The sequence below is a fragment of the Podarcis raffonei genome, chromosome 6 (genome assembly GCF_027172205.1).
Source record: "Podarcis raffonei isolate rPodRaf1 chromosome 6, rPodRaf1.pri, whole genome shotgun sequence".
NCBI lineage: Eukaryota > Metazoa > Chordata > Lepidosauria > Squamata > Lacertidae > Podarcis > Podarcis raffonei.
This window is the reverse complement of record NC_070607.1, coordinates 50968784-50991588: the sequence shown is the minus strand read 5'-3', so window position 1 is coordinate 50991588 and position 22805 is coordinate 50968784. Positions and strand designations below refer to the sequence as shown.

General features: G+C 43.3%; 1 protein-coding gene across 3 annotated transcripts; it reads left to right on the top strand.

The window, feature by feature from the left end:
• The first annotated feature begins 24 nt into the window (after positions 1-24).
• Positions 25-21260, top strand: CFAP57 (cilia and flagella associated protein 57). 3 transcript variants are annotated; one of them, XM_053392750.1, is made up of 22 exons: positions 25-397; positions 1897-2003; positions 3315-3601; positions 4601-4808; positions 6353-6505; positions 7277-7416; positions 8088-8253; positions 9245-9358; positions 10950-11162; positions 11740-11913; positions 12737-12898; positions 13586-13741; positions 13872-13965; positions 14766-14956; positions 16644-16817; positions 17521-17679; positions 17980-18123; positions 18236-18352; positions 18805-18939; positions 19016-19159; positions 19641-19773; positions 20902-21260. In XM_053392750.1, the coding sequence occupies exons 1-22, from the start codon at positions 241-243 to the stop codon at positions 21108-21110; spliced, it is 3537 nt and encodes a 1178-aa protein (XP_053248725.1). In that variant the 5' UTR covers positions 25-240; the 3' UTR covers positions 21111-21260. The 3 variants fall into 3 exon arrangements, with proteins under 3 accessions (XP_053248725.1, XP_053248724.1, XP_053248726.1); XM_053392749.1 differs by having other exon boundaries at positions 1687-2003; XM_053392751.1 differs by lacking the exon at positions 10950-11162 and having other exon boundaries at positions 1687-2003.
• Positions 21261-22805: the final 1545 nt, after the last annotated feature.

Here is a 22805-nt window from a genome sequence, read left to right as displayed (position 1 = left end):
TCTTTTTACCTTAAGGCCAGAGAGAGAGAGAAGCAGTTGAGCTGAGCGGGACCCCACAGGGGAGAGAGGTCTGGGTAGTTAGGGAAGAGCAAGACCCGAGACGAGCAAGCAAAACGACTTGGCGGGTCGGGGCCCCATCCCTGGGCGCCTGCTGGGGAAGGAGCACGACAACCCCACCTGGGAAATCTTCCTGACGCTTCTTTCTCCTTTTCCAGTAAAGTTTGCTGAATCTCAGGCGCCATGTCGGTGATTGTGGCGCAAGCCCTCCACATCTTTGGCTTCCAGTCCCGGGTAGCAAATAATATTTGCTTCTTCGATGAACAGATCATAGTGTACCCTGCGGGGAATAGCTGTGTGAAATATCACATTGAGCAGAAATGGCAGAAGTTCATCCCAGGTAAATCAGCTTTCTCCTCTTCCTCCCCCCACCCCGTTCTCCCATGTCTCCTCACTGCCAAGGCTGAAATTTAGGAAAGGAAGCGGGAAGGTGTAGCTACCCACCTAAAATATCAGTCTTCTAAATAGGCAAGGCCTCGTCTGCATTCCTAGCTGCTGACCCTTCCCTTTCATATTTTAGACATGATACTTGTGCTATTTCTTACTAATAAAGTAGCCACCTGGGTTTAAATAGTTGCAGTGTTAGAGATTCAGGCTCGGAACCCACATATCACATTAAAGTTGGAAAGCATGGTTGAAGCTGGTAGAAAACTCAGTTTACACTGCCTCATGGCTTCCAAAAAATAATTACAGTATTTGTTTTTATATGCTTTCACAAGAATGTCGTTTACAGATCTGACACTTGGTTGCAAAGTGGCTTCTGCCCATTGTTATGTTCTGTCTAGATTTAGGTGAAAGATAAACATTTTCGCTTCTTGCTTATGCTGTTTTAAAATGCAGCTTCGCATTAGGTGTATATTTTAGAGATGGTTACATTCAAACATTGCTGAACAATTCAACTAAGTATCTTTGGACTGTTTTTGTATAAACTGCTTAGATATTTATTCTATTAAGTGGTATTAAAATGTCATAAATAAACACAACAGATGTTCAGGAAACTATGGTTTAGCATCATGTGAATGAACCTGAGTGAGATTGCTAAGCAGAGGTTGAATGGCCACCTGTCATGTGATTCCTGCATTGCAGGGGGTTGGACTAGATGACCCTTGAGGTTCCTTCCAACTCTATGATTCTATGATTCCATGGGCCTTGCTCTTGCATACTTCTCTCTTCTTTAAGGTGGCTGTGTTGAGGAGATTGGAAGCACTAGCCTATTTTACCAGTTACCTGACATTTAATTATTGTTTATTGAAACAAGCCAAGTTTGTAAACCAATGTTTGAAGCTTGGCTTGTTTTAGTAAAGGAGCAAAGTGACTACAATCCCATCTCTGAGAACCTGCATGGTCACACATTCATGCTAATACATAGATTCAACTATGCTAATACATAGTTTGGCTTAATGTTATGTGTGAACTGAGCCAATGTCTCTACAACAAGGAAATTATTGGGATTTCAGTTTCCTGGATTATCATCTCTATAACTGTTTAATCTCAGTAATATGTAGTTATTTCCTGAAGTCTTTGAAAAAAGTTAAAGCCCACATGGGCAACCTTGATATTGGACTTGGCTCCTGAAAATGTAATGTTCCTACATGAAGCTCACATAAGCTTTTTCTCTGTGCTTTATAGGCTCAGAAAAGAGCCAAGGGATGCTAGCACTGGCAATTAGTCCAAATCGACGCTATCTGGCTATTTCAGAGATACTGCAGGATAAACCTACCATCACAATCTATGAACTGTCATCTGTCCCATGCAAGAAGCGGAAGATCTTGAACAGTTTTGATTTTGCGGTCCAAGAATTTATTAGTGTAGCTTTTTCCCCTGATTCCAAATATCTAGTGGCACAGACAGGACCTCCAGAATCAAACCTTGCCTACTGGATGTGGGAAAAGCAAAGAACAATGGCAATTATCAAGGTTGATGTCCAGAACAATCCTCTTTATCAGGTAACATAGAAGAGAAGCACCACATGCATCAGTCTAGTACTTGGGTACATGAGGTAATTATCGCCACTTTGCCTCAAAAAGAAAGGCTCTGCCTCCACCATTGGAGACCTCAGTGAGAAAAGTTGCCATATGGAGATAAACTCAGTGTGAAATCTCAGATCTTCTGTTCACATTCACACATTTACATATACGACTGAGACACAGAACTTGCATGATTGAATGGGTATATAAGCATTGCAGCTCCGCAATTATACTTTTGTCTTTTTCTTGACCCTGGTGGTTAGGGTGTATGGAGTGTTAGGGGAGGGGTAGTACTTCTGGTGGGGAACATATTGTACTCCTTCTGAGGTAGTTTGTCTACCTTTGGTCCCCACCCTGTCACCTCTGGCTCCTAGAAGCTGTCAGCATGTGATAGCAGCCATGCCCTGGGAAATGTCTTCAACTGGCTGGCTAAACCAGGTGATGGGTCTCAAAAGCTTGGTCAGGTAGGAGCTTCCTCTGTATGTGAAGACAGGTTAGAGCAGATGAGACCAATAGTGGGTCCTACAGTCAAGAAGGTGTTTTCTGCACATGCTGTAGAGGGAAATGAGGGGCAGATGGGGTTTGTCAACCTGGGAAAGTAGCCCATCTAGGAGATCTTAAACCTCTGCTGCCTTTTGGGTGGTATCTTTGGGTGAAGAAAAGGCTAAGGAGTAAACCCTACACAAATCCAGGGTGGAGTCCCTAAGATGGTTGTGCTTCTCATTCTGGCAACTTCTTCAGCCAGGCTGGTGCCAAACGTATTGCTCTGCTTTTCTTTGAACCACATCAGTAAGACCAGGAAGGGGATCTTGTTTGGGCAGCCCAGGACCTCCATACACACTGTCCAGGCTTGTGCCCTGGGGAGGTCACTTCGGTGCTGTTAACACAGCAGTTTGACTTCACCCCTGAAGGCGCACTCCATTTTCTCTTGTCTCAACAAGTGGTTGAGAATTGTACTGCAGTGTAACATCCTTATTTATTTCACAAACTGTGTGTCCTAAACATGGCTCCTAGCTAGAGTCAGGTTTCTTATTTAGGTTGCTTAGGCAGAACTGTGCAGTTACAAAGAAGGACAGGACAAATTCCCTACTCTACTCCTTGTTTTATCATGGAGGCCTTTTTTCTGAAGTATTATGTTTAAATATTTATGATTTTTGTTCCTGTTTGTTTCCTTTATTTTTACATATTTTATATTGTAACACTCTGGTGACCTTTGCTCTTAATTTTTTTAATCAATTGTTCATGTTGCTCATCAAGTAATCATTTATTTTATGTTGTTTTCCTTTCCAGGTGAGCTTCAATCCACAGGATAACACCCAAGTCTGTGTTACAGGATATGGCATTTTTAAGCTATTTAGATACACAGAAGGAACCTTAAAACAGACCAACTTCTTGCGAGGGGAACCTCAAAACTACCTGTCTCATGCCTGGCTTTCTGAAGAGAAGGTGGTTGTGGGCACTGACACAGGCAAGATCTACCTATTTGACTCTGGTGATCTTCGCTGGGAGACAAGTATTGAGCGCAAAGAGATAGTCTCTGAAGTAGATAAGGAGGAACCACAACAGGATTCAGAGAGGTGAGACTGTCTTCAAACTATTGACACTGGAGTGGTCAATGTGCTCCAGCAGATAATGAGTTTTACAATGATCTACAAATGGTATCATGGTCATGACTGTATTGCCTCTCTGAGAAAAGTTATTGCCTCTGAGGCAGCCCTCAGGCTTGAAAAGCCCATTTTGTAGTCCACGCATTTTATACACACTTTCCAGAATGTGAGTCCCATTGAACGCAGTGGGACTTAACTTCTGCATAGACATGCACAGGATTGTACCGTTTGTCCCACTGTCATATGGGACTAATCATGATCTGCCACACTTGTTGGAGGATGAATAACTGAAATTTATAAGATATCGTTTAAAAGCTTGTGTAAAGTGCTAATTAAATTCAAGAAGCATGCTTAGGATTGGAGTGTTAGGCTTTGTATACATTACTGGCTTAAAATGCAGCAAGGTCAGTGCTCCTCTGCTGCATGTTGAATTGCATAGGCATGCCCTTGTACACCTCAGTACAGTTGGATATGTTTCCAAGTCACATGCCATCTGCCCACATCAGTGGGCAGAGGGGGGCATGGTGCATTCATGGGTGCATTCAATCCATATTGACACTGGATTGAGGCAAGAAACATGAAAACACAGTATTTCACAAACAACTACAGGACAGATGTGGATTGTGGCTAACATTGCTTGGACATGGCTTCAGAAACCAGTAGTGAGAGTGCACTGAATGCAGAGTAAGTGTGAGTGTGTGCACAGCTTTAGTATCTTCCCTAAATCCTTCAGTACGTTGACTTTGAAATGTTATACCAAGGTCAATGAGACTTATGTCCTAATATATGTGTACAAAATTTCAAATAGGGGAAACTTTGTTGATACTAGGACTATGTGGCATCTCCGAAATGAAAAAAACAAGTTTAAAATGAGCAACAATCATTTTTTTACGCCTCATGCAACTGACATTTGGAACTTGTTAGACTTCTCTGTTTGCTGCTGATTGATTGATGAATTTCTTTTTAAAGCCTTATTGAGTTTCCTGCTCACAATTCCCCTGAGATTTCCACTGAGGTGGTTTGTGAAACTGAAGCACAGCAGCAAGCATTTTTACCTCGGGTCTCTGCTATTGCTGCATATTCAAAGGGATTTGCTTGTTCAGCTGGTCCCGGGATTGTTCTACTGTTTGAGAAGTCAGATGAGAAGGAAGGTTACAGAGAAAGCCGAGAGATACGGGTAGGTAAGATGTCTGAGACATGGAATGCTTGATTTATTGCATAGCTCACCAACAATATAAATGTTGGAGGCAAAAGGAGGAGATTCAGCAGAAGTAGAACCCACACTGCGCCAGACACCACTCAACCCCAGCCGCAGGTAGGAGACAAACACATGATGAGGCATTTGCTGATCCCCAACCAACAGACCCAGCCATCTCAATGAGATCCAAGGTGGCTAAATGACAAACCCTACCCTGTGGTGCATCACAAGTCTTGCATACAGGAGGTCTCAGGTTCAGGCTTTGGATATGATATTGTGAGGACTGCTGGAGAAAGTCCTCACACACCTACAGGTGCCAGAGCCAATCAGGGGAAGCATTCACATTCCAGTTGGCTGCTCTCACACACCCAGGTTGCTGTTTGCATCTTGCAGCCACTATCATCCCACCTTTCTGTACTTGTTCCCTGCTCTGCTTGTTTAATTGATTGCCAGTCCTGCAGGTTATTGCTGCAGCAGACCTTGTTATTTGCCCACCCTATGCCGTCTGAATTATCATTGTAGCAGTAGTGAGCTTGTGAGCTGCATGGAGCCTGCCTCCACCCTTCACTGGAGCTCATAGATGGAAGAGAATGTTGCTGAGTCATAGTAGCAAAAATGGAGTACATGGTTCCAGCTAAACAGCCCATTCTCCATCCCCAGCTCCAGCCCCCTCCACCCTACAGAGGGTTCTGACGAGCTAAGAAAGAGCCTTGAATAAGAGATTGTGTTGACTGTAATCTTCATTAGCCCTTATGAATCATGGGGTGGGGACATCCTTGCAGCAGCTGCAGTGATGAGATCATCAGGATGAGGCTAGGTGGCAGCAGTGAGGTTGGGAGAGCTCCATGGTGGAAATACCCTTGTAGGTGTATACCTATCTGCAGGGCCAGTGGCACCAACCCAATGCTTCCCCAACCTCACCACCACCACTTCATCCTGCTGCTGCTGGAAGGACATCGCTGCCCCACTATTTCTTCTGCTCCACTGCCCAGACTGATGGTGAGAGCTGTTCAGCAGTGGAACAGACCCCCACAAGAGGTCTCCTTCCTTGGACGTTTTTAAGCAGGGGTTGGATGGCCATGTGTCATGGATGCTTTAGCAGAGATTCTTGCATTGCAGGGGGTTGGACTAGATGACCCTTTGGTCTCTTCCAACTCTTAAGATTCTATGATCCCTCAAAACACAAGGGCTGAAGAATTTTTGACAATGTAAGGTAGGGGTGGATATTACGTTCAGTTCAAAATTTTCTTTTATATCCCCTATTTTACCAGCATAACATTGTGAACATAGGGGTCAGAATTGGGGTTAAGGCAATTTAGGTTATGGACTAAACCCTCTCTGCCCTGGAACTGCCCATTTTTGGTCCATGTGCCATTTTGGCTCTGTGCTTTTAAAGGTGAAAATCTTTATTAAGGTAATCTTGCTGCCATTGTTTATGGAATATTATCTATTACTCTGCTGCAAAACCGAACTAGAAAGTATGTATCTAGGAAAGTGGTTAACTAAGCTGCTTTATTTCATAGATTCCACAAGACCAGTGCAGCAATGATCCAAACCAGTCGGACAAACAGGATGTTGTGTGTATTGCCTTCAGTCCTGCAGAGGAAACACTTCTAATCAGCACAACTAAGAATCAGCTCTATCTCCTCTCCATATCAGCAGCTGAGATAAGCAAGGTGAGTTCATTAAGAGCACGACTCGGAAATGTGGTGTTCAAAGTAATTTTATATTCTTGTGCTGCAAAGAACAGAATGAAAACAAGAAACTAAGATATTCTGGTAATATGATTGCATCAAATCAATTACTCAGCAACCCTAAAAAAATGTGTTGAAAGGAGAACCAGCAACATAAAGAATACTCTCAATTGCACAGTTCCTTCACCAGTCATGATATCACCACTGAATAACTCCTATAGCAACTTCACATTGAAAGCACCAATAACCATTCAGCAATATCATGACCACACAACTCACGGCACTTAGGCCTTTCATTGGTATTTCCATCTGGACCATAGCCAGTATCAATTTATGGATATAGAGAGTGGCAGCCTTTCTTGTTGCAACCTCCTCTGCCCTGCTGCATAGACATGTTGGTGTAATCGTCATCAAAACAATTCAAAATGTCATGTTCTCCTGCGAGACAGCAAGGACACATTTCAGCTATCTTAAATACCTCTTGCGGAAAATCTCCCCAAGATTTGTAAGGTCTGTTCTCCAGTCAAATTTCCAGTAGTGGCTGTTTCTGTTTGGACCTCTTCAGAGTACTTTTCTATAGTCACTGGTGTACTTCTCTACAAATGCCCTATTTGTCACTAGACTTTCCAGTGCTTTGATAAATTTAGTACATATCAAATGCCTCCTTTTTGCTATGGAGAGAAGTTCAGTGTTGCCTGGTGTTACACCATCACATGAGCAGCTCTAGCTAACATGTTTGTGATATTTCACTAGGGGGAGACAGCTCACTTTGAATACCTGAACCACCCAATACATTCTGCTTCCATTACTGGCTTGGATACCTGCATTCGCAAGCCCCTCGTTGCTACCTGTTCACTGGACAAATCTGTCCGCATCTGGAATTATGAAAACAAGTAAGGGGACATGATCTGTTGCACAGCCTTTTGATTTGTACTCGGACTATGAATTGTACTCAGACCATGAGTGAGTGGCAATTCACTACAGAGCCCCAGGCAATCATCAGGGCAAGTGTCAGTCCTATTATGATAAAAAGAAACTGCTTATACTGTATTTACTCAGAGAAAAAAATATTAAGAGATGGTGGTTGCTCTAGAAATCAGTTGATAGGCAAGGTTCAGATACATAATTGTACTTCTTCATGGGACTCCTGTGTATGTAACAGAAACATAACCCTAGTTCTAAATCCAGAAAAATCCATTAAAAATCTGGAGCTATCAAAATTAGAAAGCTTATTTCTTTTATCAACTTTAGGTTTACAAAAAATGGCAATTTTATTGTTAGTTCTGGTTATACAAATTGATTCTCATGTGATGCTGAATTAATTTGGTTGCCTGACAGTATGAACTGCCTGTCATGTGAAAAATTATTTTTGCTGCCCTGATGTATGCATTGAAAGGGACTGGTATATGTATGACGCTGTCAAGTTGTCTTTGTTCCCCTTTGTTCACTGTTCCCCAGCATTTGACCTTCTTGGGGGAACTGTGACCAAAAATAGCACTAGGTACAACTTAGTTGCACAGAAACGTGGTCTGTGCTTTGATTGCCATGGTTGCTCTTGCTGCAGCACACTGGACCTGTACAAGGAATACCAAGAAGAGGCATATGCACTTTCCCTTCACCCTAGTGGACTGTATGTGTTGGTTGGTTTTGCTGACAAACTCCGACTTATGAATCTGCTTATTGATGACATCCGAACTTTCAAGGACTTCACTGTACGAGGGTGCAGAGAGGTGAGCAGCGCAGGGGAAGGAACTGGTGGAGGAGCTTGAATGGGGAACACCAGATTGGGAGGTGGCACAGGCATTTTATGACTAGTAAGTTGCGCTACCACGTTTGCTTGGAACAGGTCTCTCCCGACACATCGACAGACTATTTTTCTGTGTTCAGGAAATAACCCATACCAGAACACAAATTCTGAGGGAGATTTTGCTCAAATATGCTAGAGGAATTTCCCCACATTCTGCTGGAATACAGAGTAGGGTGTGATTCCAGAAGGGTGATTTCCAGGTACATACAAAAAGACTATTGCCTTCTTCCTATGGAATAAGGAGAGTCTTCGAGTTAGGTAGAGTTTAGGATACTTCTTGTACAGACGCCTGAAGTCTCAGGGTTCTCTGTTGCGAATCAATTAGGCTAGGATTTGAAGGAAGATTCAACATTTAAGCATTTCAGTTCTTATGCCAGTATAGAGTGGTACCTCCAGTTACGAATGGGATCCGTTCCGGAGGCCCGGCTGTATCCTGAAATCTTTGTAGCCAGAGGCTACCTTCTGCACACGCGGCGCGATTGAGCGCTTCTGCACACACATGGCGTGCAGAGCACTTCTGCGCATGCACGCGCAGCGAAACCTGGAAGTATACATTTCCGGGTTTGCCGTGTTCGCAACCCTAAAGTTACGTTACCCAAAGGTATACGTCCACTGTATAGTGTGCGGACACCCCTTTTTCCATTTCAATAGAGTTCAGTGGGACCCTCAAGTAACTTTGTCCTAGTTTGGTACGTCCTTAATAGCTCACTTTCCCAGACAAAATCTGGAGCCAAAGGAGGAGCACAAAATAGCAGAATACCACCCTCTGACAACAGATGCATCTGGTTGTGATGAAGGATGATTAGAGGCTGTTTTCTGCATGGCCTCCAAATTATGGATATCTGGTACCTTCACAAAGAGGTTACCTATGTGAAGTCTCATTGCTTCATGCTGTCTCCTGCTTCTGTCTACAGTGTGCCTTCAGTACAGGAGGTCATCTGTTTGCAGCAGTAAATGGAAATGTGATTCACATTTATTCTGCCATAAGTTTTGAAAACATCATTAACTTGAAAGGACACAATGGGAAGGTCAGTAAGTGATGCCTACAATACAAGTAAAATAGTACATTAAACTGAATATATTTGAAATGCCAAAAGAACAGGATTTCTCAAGAAGCTTGTTTTGAGGCTCTGCCTATGATTGAATTATTTTTTTATTACAAAGGCACTAGAAACTAAAGAATAGGAGTGAAGGATTAAAAATACTCCAAGGTGCTCCTGAGTATAGTTCTCTGGCAGTGCAGATATAATTTGGATCACTTTTTACGAACAGTGGAATCAGCTTTCTCCTCTGTTATGTGCGATAGCTTAGGTTAAAAGAAAGCCAGCATTTTTACAGTACTTTGTAATCCTATACACACGTAGCTGGGAGTAAGTCCAACTGAACTCAGTGGGACTTAACTACTGATTTTAATAGGAATGTGCTTAAATTTCTCTTGCTGAAACAGTAGGGCTTAAAAGTACTTTTGTTTGTCTGGGCTCGGCTTATCAAGAAAACAGATATATTATTTAATGTTTGTTTACTGAATTGCCAACAACCTGTTAGATGACTGTGGAGACGACATTCCCTCCAACCTCCCTTGGTGTAATTGGCCTCCCAAATATCAGTGCAAAAAAGACTTGAAATACCCTGAATTTAAGAACTTTGACCCAATGAATTTTAAGGAGCAAGTGGATTCCTCTGGAACTGTTATCAGCCCTGCTTTGATGCCCTAGTGATCACAAATAGGTAAATTCCAAGCTTATTAAATGTTTTGAGATAGCTCCATAAGTTCCACCCATGATTACCTACAGCAGTTCAGTGCCCTCTTATCTCACCATTTTGTGCTCATGAGTCCAATTTATAGTGAAAGAAGCTGAAGCTTTGCTAAGGAAAGCAAGGGAACTATCTGGGAACTATATGAGATAAGACTTATTAGCGATAAGGGAAAAGGTTAAACAGAATAAAGCAAGTTTGTAAACAGCCACTCTTATGTGACGAGAATTGCCTCCAGGCAACTAGGCAGATAATTTATTATAATTTGGGAGAGTTTCATAAATAATTTTATAATTGACTCCAGTATTTATAAACATTTTTAAGTTACTACAATATACACGAGAGCAAGGTGAATGTGAAAATGAAGCGAATACCTTTTTAACTGAGTTATTAGAAATATGTATGGGTTCAAAAACTACAGAGCATGTTTTTTGTTATTCACTTTTTATTGATTTGTCAAAAAAGGCATAGAACTTTGAGCAGGGGAGGACAAAACCTGAGGAGCTACAAGGACAGATGGTAATCTGCAGGCCTTTCCTTGCCACTGGCTATTAGCTATGATGTGTTTGGAGACCAAATGTGTGAGCTGTTATAACTCGGAATTCAGTTCATGAACATAATTCCTGACCCTCTTAGCCTGACCTGCTGGATTATAATGGGAATCTTTATCTTAACTGCTTACAGGTAAACTGTGAGCACAAAGGACACAGGGTAAAAAGGGGCTGTGTTCTGTGAGTCTCTTATGTAAAAGGTTTGATGCAATGACACCAGGTAAACAGGCAGAGTACCAAGCAGCAACCTGTCGCTTGTGCCTAAGTAAGGATTGCCTGAGCATTCTATATATATTCTCACTCGCCCCTCCAGGTACGCGCAGTGGCGTGGAGCATGGATGACTATAAACTGGTCTCCTGTGGCACAGATGGGGCAGTATATGAATGGAACCTCCAGAATGGCAAGAGAGAATCCGAGTGTGTGCTCAAGTCCTGCAGCTACAATGGAGTGGCAATATCACCCGATGCAAAAGTCATATTTGCTGTCGGATCTGATCATAGCATCAAGGAGATCTGTGATTCTGCGGTGAGCTCATGTGCAGACACTTATGGAGCTGATCAAAGTGCAGCAAACAATGCAGAAGAAAGTGAAGCTCAGTGAACCCAGTGCTGTAGCCAGTGGCAGAGCTTCATACTCCAGCAACAGGGGGCGGAGAGCAGGCGGGGTGCCCAGCGGGGGCGGGGGGCAGCCGCAATGGCACCCTACTGAGATTGCACTGCCGGGGGCGGTACACTCCCCCCGCACTCCTCTTCCTCCGCCAGTAGCTGTGGCTTGCAGTCCCACCCACCCCTCCAGCTTTTAATACCAGTGGTTGCCTATCCCATGTAGTGACAGTTGTGTTCATAGTTTCCTTCTTTTTCTCTATAAGAGTATAGCTATCTATGGAATCTATACCTTGCCTTGGTTGCCAAAAATTGTGGGTTTCTTCCCAGTTATGAAGTTGAGAGGGGAATTCATGACTCTTGAGGCGTTGAGAGGATAACAGGACATTCACAGTGGAGAGAACGAATGATGGATTTGTGTACCCTCTGCCACTTTCCAGTGCAAATTTAATCCTTGCTGAGTGACTTGCTAAAAGCATGGTGGGTGTCCTTTCTTTCAGATACTGCGAGAAGTGCCCACTTTTGAAGTTGCCTACACTTTCATAGTGGTATCTCATTCTGGACGCATGGTGTTCGCCGGAACCTCTGCAGGGACCATTCGGTCCATGAAATACCCACTACCTGTGCACAAGGAATACAATGAATACCAAGCCCATGCTGGTCCAGTCACCAAGGTAAAGGCCAAGTCAGTCTCCAGGTCAACTTAATTGCCACAGCCTTTATTTATCCCTTCTTTTTCTGAGTCTGCAGCAACAAATAATGAAAGGAGGCACACCTTATATCACACAATGAGCCACAAATGGGCATATCTAAATATGATATATTTATTGTGTATCAAGTAGCTTAATAAGAATGACAATAGACAACAGAGTCTCTAATCACAGTAATGGGGAAAATAATGAGAATGAGTTCTACCTAAACAGCACACCCATCGGCCTCATTCTCTTCCAAGCTGAGTGTATGTAGCTGGGAGAGTGTAGGGGAAATCTCTCAGACGCTGGAGTGCAACATTTACAACATTGTTGCTGTACAGTACTATTTTTAAAATGTTATTTCATCCAGAAGGCTTGTTTATCACATACTTTCACCATAGGTTCCAGTAATGTTGAGAGCAAGGGTGTGAGGGTGACTGTGCTTCTTGGTGTCATGTTTAAAATCAGTCTACTACTGTGCCTCATTAAAAAGATAAGACTGAGATTGATAATGAGAGCGAATGGAAAAGCCACTGAAAACAAGGACAAGTTGTTAATTAAATGGATTCTGAGGAATGGACAGCAGCCTGACAAATGGCAACGGGAATGCTTGGAGCATAATGGGGAAAGTGGAGAAGAAGAGAAGAGATATCACTAGAGGCAAAGAGATGGATATATTTTAAAAATAATTGATCCTTATTAATCCAACTGGAGCATCTTCTTCTGATTCTGCCAACTGCCCTTTCTTTTCTCTGACTCTCCAGTTGTGTTTTATTGGAGTTCAGTATGCCTTTTTTCTCCACAGATGTCCATAACAGCTGATGATCAGTTCCTACTAACATCTGCAGAGGATGGCTGTATATTTATCTGGAAAGTTTATGACAAAGAAGGGCGGGGGTTGAAAAGGGAGAGAGATGTGCCATACTCTGATGAAGTATTGATCACTAGAACAGACATGGAAGAGAAGGTCAGTACGGATGAGTTTTGAAGTGGGAAGAGAACACAACAGAAGACTTTGTATCAACTAACCCAAATGTGCTTTATCTCCATGGGGGCAGCACTTAACCCAGTACATATCATGGCCCTAGTAGAGAGGTGACAGCAAGTTTGAATTAGCCTTATAATACAAGAATCAAACATTGTACACTTAAAATAGAGCTCATGAGCTACATTGCTCCCTGTCCTGAAACCTACTTCACATGTTATAGAAAATGCATATATATGCCCAGATACAATATATGCTGTCTTTATATATGATAGTTTTTCAGATAGACGTGAAGGGCAGGATTCACCTGGCACCCATCAGTGGAAGCCCTGTGCAAGGACTTCTGCTTGCGCAGTAGGGCTTCTTCCCCCACCTGCTTGAAATGGGCTCGGTGGGGGTTGGGAGAACCCCCAGAATAGCATTCAGGGGGAAGAGAGGGGGCATTATTCTGCCTGGCATGCTAGAATGCTTGCACTAATGGAACGATTTGAAGGCCACCATTTTAAATTCCACCTGAAATGCCTTGTGTGTATCCATGGCAAATTTAACATATGAAACAGCCCTAAAATATAGATCTGGCAAGATACTGTGTACAGTAGATTTTTATTTAATTTGCATATCTAAATGTTTTGCCACCAATTTCTTTTCTTATGATTCCTTACCCTGCAGACTCAGATCATGTTAGAACTAAAAACACGTGTAGAGGAACTGAAGATGGAAAATGAGTACCAGCTGCGCCTCAAGGACATGAATTATAATGAAAAGATTAAAGAACTAACTGAGAAATTCATCCAGGAAATGGAATCACTGAAAACCAAAAACCAGGTGAGGGTCAAGCAATAACTACAACTCTCAGCATTATTGTATCTTCTTTTTCCCATCATGCAGTCACCTGAGGAATTCAAAGGTTGAGATGCCTAGTTTCAGGTGTAATTCTCATCTCTATGTATTTCAGGTTTTGAAAGCAGATAAAGAAAAGCAGGAAGCACAGCACCAGGAACAAGTTGCAGAACTAACAGAGAAGCAGGCAAGAGAGGTGCAAGACCTAGGTTAGGAGGACTTTAAGTCACACTTTCCTGCAGACTGTAAGAAAGGGCTTCAGTCCCTATGGTGAAAGATGAAGAAAGAAAACCTTTCCCATGCTGAGTGTTTGTCGGTCATGGCAAAGGGGCAACTTAGAGGACTGAGTACATAGGCATATTGACAATAATTTGCTTGAATGTAACTGGAATTAACTCATCTTTTTAATTATAATTATATCTCCCTGCCAATAAAGGCAGGAAGAAATGAGCAAACCTAATAAAGAAGAACATAAAGGGGCAATAGATAAGCAGGGCATAGTAAGGTAGGTAACTTTCTGAAAACTGGGGATACCTTTTTAAAGCATCTTATCTCTGCAAGCCACCAAGAAACAAGGTTTTACTGCACACTTCTTCCATGGCCATCAGTATATTACTGTCATTGCAAATCCACCACGAGTGGAGTAGTCTGTATCATCTTAGCATCTGCACAGCATTATGCACGTCACATCATTCCCACTTTTGGGGGGATGGCATACAGAAGTTAATCCCCCAGTATTTTCTTTTGTGCCTAAGGAGCCAGAACTAATGAGTATGGAGTTCTGATGTAAATGCACCTGTAAAGAGTGTGCAAATGGGGCTTCAAAGCTAGTGGTTGAGGAATAGTATGAGCTAGAGGAGAGAGATGTGAGCAGGCACCAAGATGTGGGTCTAAAACGGCTCCCTAAGACTAAGGATATCTGGAAGAGAACAAGACATACCTTACTCTGTAATACATCCTCCCACCCCACACATACATTAATTTGTTTTTTACTCTCTCTTTGGGTCAGAATCTGGCAATAACCAGAAGCTTCTGCTGGAGTTTGAGAAGTACCAGGAGCTTCAGATGAAATCCCAACGCATGCAGGAGGACTATGAGAAGCAGCTTCATGAAATGGAAGAGCACAAAAACCAGGCGCTGGAGGAGCTGACAGAATATTATGAGGCAAAGCTGCTTGAGAAAACCACTCAGCTGGAAGAGGTATGAGCAGTGATGGTTTCATTTTTATTTATTTTTAAGGATGGGCACAGTTCTACTATGCTTGAAGTTACTACTGATTCAGTCCTTCATCGCTCTTCTGACTTCCACTAGCTGTGCTCTGAAGTTGAGCTCTGATCTGTGTACACTCTTGTACTTGCCCCTCCTGATTAGGCAACCATCTCCCATCCCAAACACAGATCTTTCCAGTCTTCTTCTTCCCTGAGTGCCACATGTTAGTGCGTTTAACTTACAGTTCGCTCAGATAAAACCCCTAGGCAGGCTGACCTGTTTCTGGCTTAGATAGGATTGCCATATTTCAAAAAGTAAAAGTAAACCATGCCAACAAAAAGTCTCTGTATGACAACATTCATACTGTATTTTTCGCTCTATAAGACACACTTTTCCCCTCCTAAAAAGTAAGGGGAAATGTGTGTGCGTCTTATGGAGCGAATGCAGGCGGGAGGCTCTGCTCAGCACTCCCTTTAAAGAGCCGCATGGAGCGTGTCTTGGGGGCTTTTCCCCGAGGAGGGAGAAGGGTTGCCCTTCTCCCTCCTTGGAGAAAAGCCCCTAAGAGCTGCACACACACTCCGTGCGCTCTTTAAAGGGAGTGCAACTCTTGGGGGGAGCCGGAGCCGTGCGCAGCCTCTCCCGGACAGGGGCTGAAGGCTCCCTTTGCACGGGAGAGGCTGCGCGCGGACAAGCAAAAAGCCAGGACAGCCAGCGGGATCGCTGCACTGCGATCCCGCTGGCTGTCCTGGCTTCTTGTTTAGCCGTGCATAGCCACCCCAGCCGGGAGAGGCTACGCACGGCTATCCCAGAAGCCAGGACAGTAAGTGGGATCGCTGCGCAGCGATCCCGCTTACCGTCCTGGCTTCTGGGATTCAGAAATTTTTTTTTTCTTGTTTTCTTCTTCCAAAAACTAGGTGCGTCTTATGGTCTGGTGCGTCTTATAGAGCGAAAAATATGGTACCTGAAACAAAAGGAACAGTATTCTTTAATCATTGTCCAGAAGCTTGTATATTGAAGCTTGTATATGGCAGGTTATTTATTGGATTTATATACCGCCCTTTACCCGGAGGTCTCAAGCTGGTTCACAGAAAAGATCAACATAAAAACCACAAAATATATAATCAAAATAAAAACAACATTCCAATAACACCCCCCCCCCCAAAAAAGAGCCACTCTACTGGATCCTACTAAGTAAGTTTCACAGCTACAGAGATTCTAATTTAAAGTACTCTTCAAGTAGATTATGCTCAACCCTACACACCTGTCCTTTCTGGCTGAAGTCAATGACAGCTCCAAACTCTCATTTTTCCATCCTTACTGTACTCAGAGTGACATAAGTAGCTGGATGTTTCTGTCATTCACCTCTCCATACATATACTTTTTTATATCCAGACTCGCCCACCTGTCAGAGTTCACCTGCAAGGTTGGTGGAGGTAAAAATCTGATGCACTGGTCAGATCCACTTACCCACCACTAATTTATGAACTGGGTCATTCAGTGCTTTTGTAACATGTAATTAAGCCTCCAGCACTGTAACATCATGTTGCTGCATTGTCATCTCCGGAGAGCTTGTATCAATCTGCCTCATCTCCAAACTAGCCCAGGGTCTTGCCTCTCCCAGGCAATCATTTCAGTCTGGTCCCTTCTCTTTTTTACTTTTCTCCTTCCTAACTTTCAGGCTCAAGATGAATCAAGAACTCAGCTCCGAGAATTTGAGGAAACTAAGAAACAAATTGAAGAAGATGAGGATCGAGAAATCCAGGACATAAAAATTAAGTATGAGAGGCGACTTCGTGAGGAAAGAGAATCAAATTTGCGGCTAAAAGGGGAGACAGGAATCATGAGGAAGAAGGTATGCTCGCCTGTTTCAGACTATCAGATTTCTGGTTTGTGATCATTTATTTCAAGATGTATATACCACTTTCTCTGTCAACAAAATGACAATAAAATAGGTAATAAGAGTAGATTAAAATTATAAAAAGCAACACAAATTTTAATACCGAATTGTCTATTGAAACAGTGCCACAGAAATGTCAACCAAAATCTGTTTTACATCTAATATAAAATTATTTCCTAAAATGCAAAGTTTTCTCTAAAGGTTGGAATGCTAGCAAAGGGCTGAATTAAATGTTATGTTAATTGTACAAATGGCCCTTGCATGCTTGTTTTCTTTAATTGTCAGATGATTGAGAGGTGGGTCATCCCACCCACCTGTCCAACTCCCTTATGCAGCGCTTCCCAATATCCAGCTGCCTATTAGGTGTTTGGGAAGTTCTGTGTAAAGTGCTTGGCATGCTCAGCATTTTCCAAGCACCCAGTATAGGGTTGGCAAAGCTCCTTTCTGCAAGAATCAGCTGTTTGACCGAGTTTCCCATTAGAGATTTGGTTGCACAGCCAATCCTGCAGGTTTGAACTCACTGTCCATCAGTTGATGGGCCATGATCAACTCTGCTTCCTGGTAGCTTTCACCGATTCCTGTCAGCAGTTCTCATGGAACTGTTGCTGGGTGAGACATTGGCTTCAGACTGAAAGATACCTTGTGCTTTTTTCTCTAGTTCAACAGTCTGCAGAAAGAGATTGAAGAGCGCTGCAGTGACATTGAGGCAATGAAGGTGGAGCAGCAAAAGTTGCAAGGAATCATTAAAGCCTTAGAGAAGGACATCCAAGGGCTGAAGAGAGAGATTCAAGAAAGAGATGAAACCATTCAAGACAAGGTGAGGTGCTTGGATCTATGCTCCTTTCCCATCCCTCTACCCCCAGCTGGATTTTGTTGTCCACATCTACAAAGGCTCTGAGCCACTAAGCAATGCCTCTCTGTGTCTCCCAGTCTGAAGGATGAACTTAGAATTCATTATCCCTTCTCTGATATTTCTGACACTTTCCCTTTTTCTTCCTCATATGCCACTGTCCCACACATTGTCTCTTGACTCCACTGATGTAGGGCTGAAGTTGTAAGAGATCCCTCTGTCTCTTTAGACACCGCTCACCTCATGTCTCTATTTTATTTGTCCCAGGAGAAGCGAATTTACGATCTAAAGAAAAAAAACCAGGAACTGGAGAAGTTCAAATTTGTACTAGATTATAAAATAAAGGAGTTGAAGAAGCAAATAGAGCCGCGTGAGAATGATATCAAAGCTATGAAGGAGCAGATCCAGGAGGTGAGAGCAGATTAGGCAGCCCACTTCCAGCCCTGAAGCTGGGCCAGCTAGAAGACCATAGCAGGCCACAGGCCTCCTTTAAAACTTCTCCTCTTCTCATGCATCTGTGCAGATGGAAGGAGAGCTGGAACGTTTCCACAAGCAGAACACACAACTGGAACTGAACATATCAGAGCTACGGCTAAAACTGAAAGCCACAGACCGGGAGATGCACAAAGAGATGCAAAAGGTGTGTCAAATGGCAGCTGAAAAAAGTGGTACACCAAATTATAACTGGTCCTTCTTTAGGGTGTCATATACAGACTAAGATGAGCTCTAAAGTTTCCTTCCATCTTTATGATTCTGTAATGGTAATTGAAATTTTCTTCCACTGAATCTAGTTTTAAATTTCACATTAAAGCAAGGTAATGACAAATGTGTTGGGGCTGCTCTAATGTAATAATTTAATAGGTGACTCCGCACATGCCTGCCCATGACTTGATGACTTGCATATGTAAAACAACAATTTCATTTCAGGCTTTCACATTATTTCACTACCACTGTCCCAATAGGTTGGGTAACCTCTGGCCAGTATTTGTCCCACAGACAATTTGTGAGATGTAATTTGAGCCAGAGCAAGGAAGCCTCACCAACAGGCAATGTATTCTGCTGCATCAAGCTTTGGTGTTCCTCTGACTGCAGGAACGAGACATGGAAGCACTTGTCAAGCGATTTAAAACAGATCTTCACAACTGTGTAGGCCTCATCCAGGAACCCAAGAAACTGAAGGAGAGCATCCGGGATATCTATGAAAAGTATGTGCAGAAGGCAGATATGGTAAGTGAAAGTTCTTCTCTCTCAGCAGCAGATACCTACCATCTTTCCTTTGAGCTCACTTCATTTGCTCCATCAGGTGGAAATTGTTGGCGTTGACACAGACTTGCATCAAGAGTACACACGGCAGCGAGAGCATCTTGAGCGCAACCTGGCAACACTGAAAAAGAAGGTGATAAAAGAAGGCGAGGTACATCGTGCAGACTATGTGCGCATCATGCAGGTACTAGCACTGTGAGGGAAAGTGGGCAGGTCCACTCTTCTAAACCGCTATAAGAAAAAAGTTCTATTTGCTCCATTCCCAGGTCCAGAAGGTCCAGAAATTTTAGTTTAAATAATGAATTTCAAATGTGGATTTGAAAAGTACTGTGGGTGGGATTCACCTAACGAGTCCCATCAGCAGAAGCCCTACACAAGAACTTCTGCTGGCACAACTGGGCTTTCCCATGTGCCCCCCTAAATTGGCTCTGCAGAGCTCAGGAGAACCACTGTTTTATTTTAATATATAGGCAGTGCATACCTGGCAAATATGGAGAACACAAGAGGCATCCTCCATTCTTTTATACCCCAAAGCATCTGCTTTGTTTAGCTCTTGGTCTTGTTCTGCATATCAGTATGCTTTTCCACAATGTCAGCAATATCTTTTTGGTGCATAGACAGTAAATTTCCTATCACCTTAGCTATGCTACATCTTGTTTCTGTAGGAAAATGTGAGCCTCATCAAGGAAATAAATGAGCTGCGGAGAGAACTGAAGGTCACCCGTACTCAAGTTCTTGACCTCCAGTCAACCTTGGGGCTCCTTATGAAACGCAAGAAGCAACCAGCACAATCCCTAGGTGACCAAGTTGTTATTCAGCTCACTTTCCCCTTCTGTTCTTTCCCAGAAAATGTTTCCATTTCTTTCCTTTTGGCCCCTTTTCCCTAGAACAGGTGTGGGCAACTGTTTTGTTCCCAAGGGCAACATGCAGCTGTTGGTGGTGCTGTATTGCCAGTGGGAGGGGTTGATCAAAAGGTGGCTGGCATGTGTAAGTCCCTCATGTTCTAGACTCACTTTGGTATTTTGTATTATCTAAAAGATTATGTTCTGCTGCTGTTGTGGATGCTGATTCAATTAAAAAAGGCACCTTACGTACTTTATAGTCATATTGCTCTGGGATTAACACAGTAACAGTTGTCTTTGCAAAACAACTGGTTGTGAGCAAAGCAGAAACCTAAGTTTCAGTTCTACTTTTCTGCAAGGAGGATTGAACAAGATGCTCTTAGTGAGCCCCTGCTCCCTAAGTTAGCCAAACACCTCCTAGAGAGAGGTAAAAAGGTAAAGTTACCCCTGCCAGTACGGGCCAGTCGTGTCCGACTCTAGGGTTGTGCGCCCATCTCACTTAAGAGGCCGGGGGCCAGCGCTGTCCAGAGACACTTCCGGGTCACGTGGCCAGCGTGAGGAAGCTGCTCTGGCGAGCCGGCACCAGCGCAGCACACGGAAACTCCGTTTACCTTCCCGCTATAAAGCGGTACCTATTTATCTACTTGCACTTAGGGGTGCTTTCGAACTGCTAGGTGGGCAGGAGCTGGGACCGAAAGACAGGAGCTCACCCCGCCGCGGGGATTCGAACCGCCGACCATGCGATCGGCAAGTCCTAGGCGCTGAGGTTTTACTCACAGCGCCACCCATGTCCCTTAGAGAGAGGTAGAGAGGATAAAAACATGCAGAGGTTCTTTAGCTCATCTCAGTGCTTCCTTACTGCTTAGAGAGGGGGCAGGTAGTGTCCAGGAGTGTCGTGAAGTGTCCAGGAACTGTCAGTGGGCCTTGTTCTTTGCTGTAGACCTTGGAAATTGCCCAATAATTCCAACCCCTGTTTTCCTTTTGTCCTTTCTGTTGTGTTCATGGCTAACCCTCATCCTGGCTCATCTCTTGGGGTATTTTCTACAGTTACAACCAAGCAATGTGATTTTTCCATTTCCTCCAGCTCCCTCCCCTGAACGGCACACTCCAACCATCCTACGGTTGAATCCTGAGGAGGAAACGGAGAGGATCATTGAAATGCAGCGGTTGGAAATCAAGTACCTCCAAGACCAAATGCAAGGGCAGGAAAAAGCTCTTGCAGTTCGGCCTACATCAGGTTCGAAACTTCCCTTGCTAGAACTGGACAGAAGCAGTGGTGGACAATCACATTGACATGTGCAGAAGACACCCAAACTTAGCTAATCTTCTCTGCATCTCTAGAGCAAGGACCCACTCCTACCCTGACCCTTTGGGTTTTTTGTTTTTGTTTTAGCACCTCTGATTCTGGATAGGGAAAGGAAACAATAAACAAGTCTGACCAGATTTGTCTGCCTCTTGCTAATACGTTGCAAGTCTCCAAACAGGAGAAACAAGTGAAAAAACATGCAGAGCACCAGGGAAGAAGCTGGCTGCTCATAGGTGAGGCCATATCTCTACCGCACAGCATAGCTCTGTTTCAACTCAAAGCAAAAATCCTGTTGGAGACAGGACCCTTGTGCCTAGCACTGATGCAAGAAAGTCTCAACTCTACACATTCTCTGTCCCCTGGGCTAGTCTGGGAAATAAAGGATTGCCTGCATCTTTTCCCATTGGCAGCAAAACTTTGATTGATGAACCTGAGACCCTGTTGGTACACTCTGTGGCAGATCCATCGCTCTGTTCTGAGTTGCTTTTCCAGCTATTTGCAGAACAGTAAGTCTGTGCATGGCTGACTGCAGGTGTGAACCTACTTACTTGAGCAATATCTCTCTCACTCACACACCCAACCTAGGAGTCCTCAATCCTTCCCCCTCACCCCTATATCTCTCTTCTCAAATATATCTCGCTAACTATTAACACGAATGTGACAAACCTTTTGACAGTGTGTGAATAATGCTAAATGGGAGATACTAAGGGAAAGAAGGACCCACTATCCCCATGAGTGTTAGATAGTAAGATAAATATATTTATTTAAATCATTTGTACAAAGATCTGTGTGTGTTAAAAAAAATAGATACACCAGTTACACAAAATCTGCAAAGCACAAAATAAACATATCTAATTAAACAAACAAACCTGTCGGCTGAACTGAGGGCTAAACAGAAATCTATTTGCATATGTAGGCACATGTGCATGTGCACACCAAATGCCAATAGAGAGGGAGAATAATGGACCTTGGGGAATTCCACCTTGGGGCAACTGATGTTTGCCATGATATGCTTGAGTTGGTACTTGGAGCAGGGCCTGAGAAGCAGGTTGCTATTGACATAGGGGACAATACAAAAAAAGGCACTCCCTAAGATATGTGGGGTCCAGGCTGCAAATGACTTGATAGGTAAGCATCAGGGTCTTGAATAGAAGTTGGAAGCATATTGACAGCCAGTGAAAATGCAATAAAACTGGCTGACTGTGTTTGCAACAATAATATGCCTTCTGCTTTTCGGATACCGACACTGACTGTTCTGTAATCTAATCTCCTTAGTAACGCGTATCCTTTTCACAACACAACCATTTGTTTTCTGTCCTCCATGAGGCAACAAAGCAAAAGCACTTCAGCAATGGTGCGCTGGTGATAAGCTATACCCTTCAAGTTATTCCTCCCTGACTTATCAGAACAAGACTCTGCAGCACCCTGGGTCAAGTAGTTTCACTATTCTCTTAATTATTTGCATTTACGAATCAAAAGCCTTCTGAAATTCACCACTAACCTATGTTATGGGTAGTTGCTATAACTGCTTTAGAAACTTTTTTAGAAGATCAGCAGAGTCCTTAACAAGGCAGATGCTCTTCAGAGTAAGCTACCTGTAATGCTTTCTATGAACTAATTAATAATATGCATGCCTACAATTCCTAAATCATTCATATCCCATGTTCTTCCGTATGTCCATC

Bases quoted from the DNA above. Each gene is read 5' to 3' on its own strand.
- CFAP57 (XM_053392749.1), top strand. From the start codon at position 241: ATGTCGGTGATTGTGGCGCAAGCCCTCCACATCTTTGGCTTCCAGTCC. The intron at 11,163-11,739 runs GTGAGCTCATGT...CCTTTCTTTCAG, and splicing joins AGGAGATCTGTGATTCTGCG to ATACTGCGAGAAGTGCCCAC. The intron at 16,818-17,520 runs GTATGCTCGCCT...TTTTTTCTCTAG, and splicing joins CAGGAATCATGAGGAAGAAG to TTCAACAGTCTGCAGAAAGA.